This window comes from Macadamia integrifolia, chromosome 6, assembly GCF_013358625.1.
Source record: "Macadamia integrifolia cultivar HAES 741 chromosome 6, SCU_Mint_v3, whole genome shotgun sequence".
NCBI classification, from domain to species: domain Eukaryota; kingdom Viridiplantae; phylum Streptophyta; class Magnoliopsida; order Proteales; family Proteaceae; genus Macadamia; species Macadamia integrifolia.
Genome location: NC_056562.1, coordinates 25,593,793 through 25,601,250, shown reverse-complemented (window position 1 = coordinate 25,601,250; position 7,458 = coordinate 25,593,793). Strand labels below are relative to the sequence as shown.

At 37.5% G+C, this 7,458-nt stretch overlaps 1 protein-coding gene across 1 annotated transcript; it reads left to right on the top strand.

The window, feature by feature from the left end:
- Positions 1-327: 327 nt before the first annotated feature.
- LOC122082439 (transcription factor RF2b) lies at positions 328-7,226 on the top strand. Its single transcript, XM_042649998.1, has 4 exons — positions 328-1,175; positions 2,817-2,949; positions 4,110-4,194; positions 6,221-7,226. The coding sequence occupies exons 1-4, from the start codon at positions 589-591 to the stop codon at positions 6,586-6,588; spliced, it is 1,173 nt and encodes a 390-aa protein (XP_042505932.1). The 5' UTR covers positions 328-588; the 3' UTR covers positions 6,589-7,226.
- The last annotated feature ends 232 nt before the right edge of the window (positions 7,227-7,458 follow it).

Here is a 7,458-nt window from a genome sequence, read left to right as displayed (position 1 = left end):
CGATCAAAATTGAACCGAACCGACTGATTGACACCCCTGATAAAAAAGGTGTCACCTTATTTTGATTAGAGTCTTAAACAAAAAAAAAAAGAAAAAGAAAAAGAAAAAAAACCCCAAACAATGCCCAAAAAGAAGAAATGGGGATTGAAGTCAAACCCACCAAACAACCCAACAAACATAAAATTCCTTTCTTGCAAACAAAGTTTAGTGTGTGAGCCTGTGGGCTGTGAGGCTTGCAAAGGCAAACGAGGTTTCACCCCAACAAAATAAAATAAAATAAAATAAAATAAAATAAAATAAAATAAAATCAAATCAAATAAAATAATAGTGAAATAGCAACATAAAAATATAAGAAAAATGTGAAACGCAGGAACCTAGATATTTCCCTTTCTTTCCTTTGACGAACTAAATCCAGCCTTAATTCTTTCTACATTTATAACCTGATCTCTCTCTCGCTCTTTCTTTCGCGCATTGCATTTACAATGATAGAGAAACCACAGCGAACGAGAACGAAACTGAATCTCTTATTTGGCTGAGACGACGAGAGCGACAGCATTACAGCAACAAGAGGAACACAGAGACAGAGAAATGCAAGATCCTGCAAACCCCAACTCTCAGAATACTCAAAAGTCAAAAGCAACGACAATGCTTGGAAACCCTAGCAGCAGCCGCTCTCACCATCGACGAGCCCACTCTGAGGTGAATTTCCGAATCCCATTTGACATAGATCTCATCAACGATCCATTCGATGCGTCAACGGGAAGTTTCGAAGAGATTGGATCTGAGGACGATCTTTTCTGCACTTACATGGATATTGAAAAACTTGGATCTAGAATTGAAGATTGCCCAGAGGGAAACAAGACCGGTGATTTTCGAATCAACGAAGATTCTATTGCTAACGCCGTAGGGAATTGCGTGGGTCAGAGTAGCGGAGGAGGAGGAGGAGGAGGAACATCAGATGGTGCAGGAGGTAGTGGTGGCGCTGGAGATGCACAGAATGAGAACACCGTTGGTGAGAAGAGTGCGAGGCCTCGGCATCGTCATAGCAATTCGGTTGATGGGTCTTCGATTTCGAGAGGGGAGTCTATGTTTGAGGAAACGCTGGAGGCCAAGAAGGCAATGGCTCCTGATAAGCTTGCCGAGCTTTGGGCACTCGATCCCAAGCGGGCCAAAAGGTATGCTTTAATTTTTTTTCCTCTGAACGGTTGCTCTTTCTGGTTTCTGTATTTAAGCTTGATTTTCGGTTCTTTTTAAAAAAGAATTGACTTGTTTTTGGTGGGTTTAGTTGTTATGTCACTTTCTCTTACAGTTGAGCATAAAAATGTTTTATAAATTTATTCAATCAAGAAAAAGAAAAGGAGAAAAGAAAAATGCTGATGCACAAATTCATCTGTCGTCTCTGTTTGACTGAATTCCTAATACGTCTAGAAGGGTAATTGATTTCCAATTTTACTTCCATGATTCTTGAAGTTGAGACCTAATATGCCATCCCCTAGAGGAATGCATAGACCTTCTGATGCGGTAGAACTTAGGGTGCTGGTGCTAAATTGATGGATGACCAATGGGGGAATATTTTTTATTGCAGGATCTACTTGGGTTTCTCGGTTGGGGACTAGAGGGTCTGATTACTTAGAAGTTAAGGTTTCAATTCGATCCATCGTATGAAAACTTATTTTGGTTGGTTGGGTGGGTGGGTGGGGGGGGGTGTTTGATGAAACGAAGAGGGAATAAGGCTTTGTTAGTTTCCTGGTAAAATTTGTGAAAAAGAAAAAAATGCAGGGAAAATTGGTACAAAAATCAATATTTTACTTGATATTTACTCTTTTAAATAGGTTTTACCTGGGAAAAAAGTAGTAGCCTATAGGGAAGAGACTATGAACTTACCGCCTATCAAAAGAGGGAAAACAGTACGGACTCAATAAGGAAACGAAAGAGGAAGAGCAGCTGACCCTGGTTCAGGCATGTTTACCAGCTCCAACACTGAGCACTTCCCCTTGGGCTTTATTTGACACGCTCTTGGGCACCACATATTCAACATTCTCCGTACAAGGGAGGAGTTCCTGGAATTCTTGATTTTAGGTTCGCTAATTTTGTGATACCTATTGCATCTTTAAATTATCAACTTAAAGAGAAATTTACTTTCCAATGTTGAAAGTTTTATGGTCGTTAATGTTGTTTAGAGAGTCATCTTACAAGTAGGCAGTTGTCTGGGTCAGGTGATTGAACATATGGCTTTATTGAACTTTTACTCTCCTATTGTATAGCTTGGTTCTCTGCCTAGCATTTATCTTGCCCTATTTTATTCATGGTGATTAACATAAATATATGCTCTATAAGCTTATACTGTTAAAATAGAGGTGAACGGTAGAACATGATTCATTTAGTTGCTCATTGGTTGGGGTAACTCTGAATCAAGTTCGATTGTGTGTTATATTGTCGCATTGCATAATAGGTTTGCTTCAGTAAAAGATTTGTACATTGCACATACACAAATTATTAAAATTTTGAACCATGTTTAGTTGATTTTAAAATGAGCCAAAACTCCAAGTCATTGAATATCCAGAGTGGCGGCTGGCAAGTTACTGAGCAATTATCAAGGCAGCAGCCAGTCTATCACACAGCCGGAAGCACTAGTTTCAGCCTTGTCATGCCATTTTCAGGAAATTTCATTTCAACCATCAGTTAGTAATGTAGCATGGAATTTTATGGTTTTTGTTTATGAATTTTTTTTTTTTTTTTTTTTTTTAGAATTTTGGGAATTTGGTGCTTATGAAATTCTGTACTCTGTATTACATTTCAAATTCTTCATTATACAGGATTCTAGCAAACAGGCAATCTGCTGCTCGTTCAAAAGAGAGGAAGGCTCGTTATATCTCAGAGCTTGAGCGAAAAGTTCAGACATTGCAAACTGAAGCGACTACTCTTTCTGCCCAACTCACATTATTCCAGGTTTGTAATTTCTGCAACCATAATCTAACATGCATAACTGGGTTCCATTTGTGTCTCTTAAATCTATTCTGATGCCATGTAACTGTGTATGGTAGATCAGTTTAAAGAAGCCTCCTGTAAATTAAGCTTCAGTTTGCACTATTCTATTTAATTTGGTTGATGTTTTTGGTCTTGTGCTTTTGTTAATATAATTTTCCTAGATTTATTTCAGAACATAGTGGCAAATGTCGAGTTGGATTTATTTATGTTTTTATTTTGAGTTTTCTATTTGTAGTGGGTCTGTACAGAGGACATCGTTGAATTACTATTATTCTGTTAGTTGATCTAAGCATGTGGTTGGGTTACATGCTACTGTTGATGGTGTTCTATAGAGATGGTCCTAGCAATTGAGAAATTTAGTTCCTATTTGTTGGGGACACAATCCCCAAGTTTCAGGGTTTAGAAAGTCTCAGTTTTCTTCTCTGTTTTTCTGCAGGTTTTATGGTAAGTACCAAGCTGTATTGACCTGTATTGTGTCATATCAACTGATACAGTACGAGACACATTTTTTTTTTTTAAATTGATAAGTATTGTACGTACCGATACTTAAAACCCTCGTCTGGGGAACAATTCCAAACAGTGTTTAAGTGTTGATTAAAAAATATTTGGAGTTGAAACTACAGTTGGGAAACATTTTTTAAGTGTTGATTAAAAAATGTTTGGAGCTGAAACTACGGTTGGGAAACGATGGTACCTTACGAAGAGACTTTTGTTTCAATGGTACCTTAGGGAGAGAATTTTTTGTTTCTAGAACTCTAGGATATGGATATGGTTGGCTGTGTGATTATATTAATTTATATAATCATCAGTATGCATGTAATACTTTGAGCAGCGCTCAACTTTAGTGACAGTGAAATGAGTTAAACCTCTTAGTTTTTGACAACTTGGAGTTACCCAAGTCACTGGACAAATATTTAGCACTACCTTGCAGGTTCATCACTTTTCAATAGAAGTGTTTTGAGTCTTAGAGTCTTGAGTACAATACTTTAATTTAAAAGTTCTCCAAGCTTGCAGTTGTCTTCGATCTGATTGATTCTTGATTTCATCAGATATATAGCTTTCATATATTTGTTTAGAATGCTAAAAGTACTGATTTTTATTCTTGTTGTATTCCCTTGTAGAGAGATACAACGGGCCTGACTACTGAGAATGCAGAGCTTAAGCTTCGGTTACAAGCTATGGAACAACAAGCTCATTTACGTGATGGTAATGTTTCATTTCCAGGTTGTTTTATATGCAATAAAATGCAAGGTGTACTCTGTTAATTCTGTTCCCAACATATTTCTTGTGCATAAAATCATGGTTCTTAGATACTTTTGTTAGTTTTGCTTGTTTCAAGCTAATGATTACTCCACTAGGTGAGACAAACTACTAATATATGCGTGACCTCATGTCCGTCTGTCATTGATGTAGTAGATCATGAGTTAGAGGATGAATGCCAATGCATGGATTTTACTGCTTAATACCAGAATGATAGAATCCCATACTAAAGATGCCTTCTGACTTTTGTTTATGGACCATAATAATTTGTTTGCAAGAACACTTCCAACCTGTTCATAATATCATTTTTTTTTAGCCTGTCTCTTCTAGACTTCAGTACTAAGATCACTGAAACAGTGTTTGTATCCAAAACAATTCTCTAGAAAAGAAAATATCCTTCGGGAGTCACGCTTTTCTTTCGATTGATTTGGTAAAAAAATCCTTTGATGATGGGAAAATGGTTCCAAAATTAGTGATAAGATGAATTTTCTTATAAGATTATTAAGGAATAAATGTTGCAGGAATTATTATCTAGAAAATATGTGTGTTGCATGTAGGAGCATCTAGATCTGGCCAACACCTACCGCCTAAGCTTGATCTGTTAAGGGGCACAACAATGTATGTCAACCCTTAACAACAGAAACATTTCTGGTAATCAAGTGAGCTAAGGTGTAAACTGAAAATATGTAGAAATTGAAGAGGATTCTTTTGTAGAGTTGGGGTTGGTTTATCGTTTTAGGTACGAGAAATGTGTGTTTGAAATTGGGAATAAAGGTTTGCTGTGCAAAACAGTAGTTTGAAGCTGAATTTTCGAATTTTAGTGTTTCACATCGAGAAATTAGGGTTTTGATTGAAACCTAGTTTCTTGACCATTAGTCATTTTCTCCTACCTTAGGAACAAGGTAGCATGAGTTTTGGAACTCCCTAATTGGTGACCTCCCTGCTTAATGGACTTTATGATGAATAAAAACCTCTTGCGTTAAATAGGCCCTACAATTTAAAGATAGACAGTCATAATGCCCAAAATATCATTGTGGCACACTAGAGGGGTAAATCAAATATAACAAGAGCTAATAACTGGGAAAAAATTTCATGGGCATTGGTCGCATTGATAATAGACCCTCACAAATCGACTATTCTAACTGTGAAAGAGAAGTTTCCTGGTGGGCTCCTCTGAGGAAGTGGGGCTTGCTGGTTTTAATTTTTTGTACACAAGTCAAGTTCCTATATCACTTTGCGATTCCGAAGGACTTCGGGGGATGGGTACCAATCCAATAATAGAAAAGGAATAATGTGAAGTGATGCAAGTAGGTGTGCTATCCTCGTGGATTTTCATTTTTGTTTCTCTTGCACATTCCTTTCCTTTTCTTAGTATACCTGTCTTCTTCATTCTTATTTTTTAAGCTCTTTCTTAGTTTTAGTTCAATTATTTATATGGGAAAATTTTCCATCACAGGCCACTGTGATAAGCTTACAAAGCGGCCCAAATATCTGCCACGTAGTGGATCAGATGGGCCCAAATTTTGTTCACAGGTAGACCCTTAGGTCACCTGTTCACATTTCATACTTGCCAAGTGCCGAAATAGAGCTTTGAAGAATCAGGACCATGGGATAGTGCACAGTAGTGGTTGGAGTACAGTAGGCATGCATAAATATACATGGTGATGCATGCCAACACATGTGAGGCTATTTAATTGAATTAGGCTCTGAAATTTGGCACATGGCTAATGCAGGCCATTTCCTCTCAATCAAACAGTCGGAATAGCCACATCATTTGTCCATGTGGCACAGTGAGGCTGGGCAGGGTAGTGAGAATGAGTTTGCCGTTTAATCTTGTTGTCTACTATAATGTATCAGGGTAACCTTGTATAGATTTTCTGTTATTGGCTATTGTATAGTCTCAAGACTCTCAACTGTGAAGTGAATCCTTTAACTAAGCTTACATATTTGATGATATTGATTGCAATTGCAGCCTTGAATGAAGCATTGAAGCAGGAGGTTGAGCGGCTCAAAATTGCCACGGGGGAAGCATCAAGCCCTGGTGAGACATTTAGCTTGGGAATGCACCACATGCAGTATGCCTCACCATCTTTCTTCTCACTTCCGCAACAACCAGGTCCTGGAGGCCATCAGAACATTCATTTGCCACAGTTCCATCCTTCCCAGTCTAATATGGGAAACCATCCCATGCTTGCGGCCCAATCTCATCCCTTCTCAGACATGCTGCAGCAGGACCAACTTGGCAGATTACAGGGCCTTGATATCAGTAGCAGGGGCTCACATCTTGTGAAGTCTGAAGGCCCTTCAATATCTGCCAGTGAAAGCAGCAGCACTTTTTAAATTGAACTTGGTACCATTACCGACCGACTGACCTACCATTGGCCCCACTTCATCTGTTAGATTGTCCATAGCTTGACATCCAGTCAATTACCCAATCTTCTCTCATTCTTTGTTTCAATATAATTTATTTATTTGGCTCCATTGTTGTCTTTCTTGATGCTCAAAATCCTTGTCGTTTATTCTTGGGGTTATCTATCAAAAAGGGGAAAATAAAAAAAAAAATAAAAAAAAAATAAAAAAAATAAAAAAAAGAAGAAGAAAAGAAAAGAAAAACCTTGGGGCGTTTCTTTTTAATGTATTTTATGTCAAGTTCCTGCAGTATTTTTTGTGGCAGTTTCAGGTGTCCATCTTCCTTTTTCCATATGTTATCCATTCTCCTGGTGATTGAATGGGAGAAATCCCCACTGCCAACTCCTTGTATCTTCATTTTCTGTTGGTTTATTTTCTCCCTCTTTTTTTTTTGGAACAAAGATTCATCAACCCTCTACTGATTTATGTAATGATTTGATTTATTGGAGTCGACTGGATCCCTTTTAACTACATTTTTGTAATCTTGGATTTGTTGGGGCCTATTGGAACTGTATGTTTGTCGTACTTTCCGAGTTAAGTTTAATTATTGGAGCTGATTGAATTGTTTATGGTTGGTTCTTGCAATGATTTGATTTATTGGATCATTTAAATCTGTGCTTTCATCTTTTTAGTTTCTAAGACAAGATCTTATTTTATTTTTTTGGGTCAATATATATTTTTAGAAGTAATTTATGTATAAATTTAGTGATAGGCACCTTGTTTCATTGGTTTAAGTGTGGAATCATATGATGGTATGAGCTGATCTGTTGGAGTTCCAAGATCATATGGCAGAGAGTGCTA

Excerpts from the sequence above, each read along its gene's own strand:
- LOC122082439 (XM_042649998.1), top strand. The coding sequence starts at position 589 with ATGCAAGATCCTGCAAACCCCAACTCTCAGAATACTCAAAAGTCAAAA. Across the intron at positions 1,176-2,816 it reads GATCCCAAGCGGGCCAAAAG|GATTCTAGCAAACAGGCAAT; the intron begins GTATGCTTTAAT and ends TTCATTATACAG. Across the intron at positions 4,195-6,220 it reads ACAAGCTCATTTACGTGATG|CCTTGAATGAAGCATTGAAG; the intron begins GTAATGTTTCAT and ends TTGCAATTGCAG.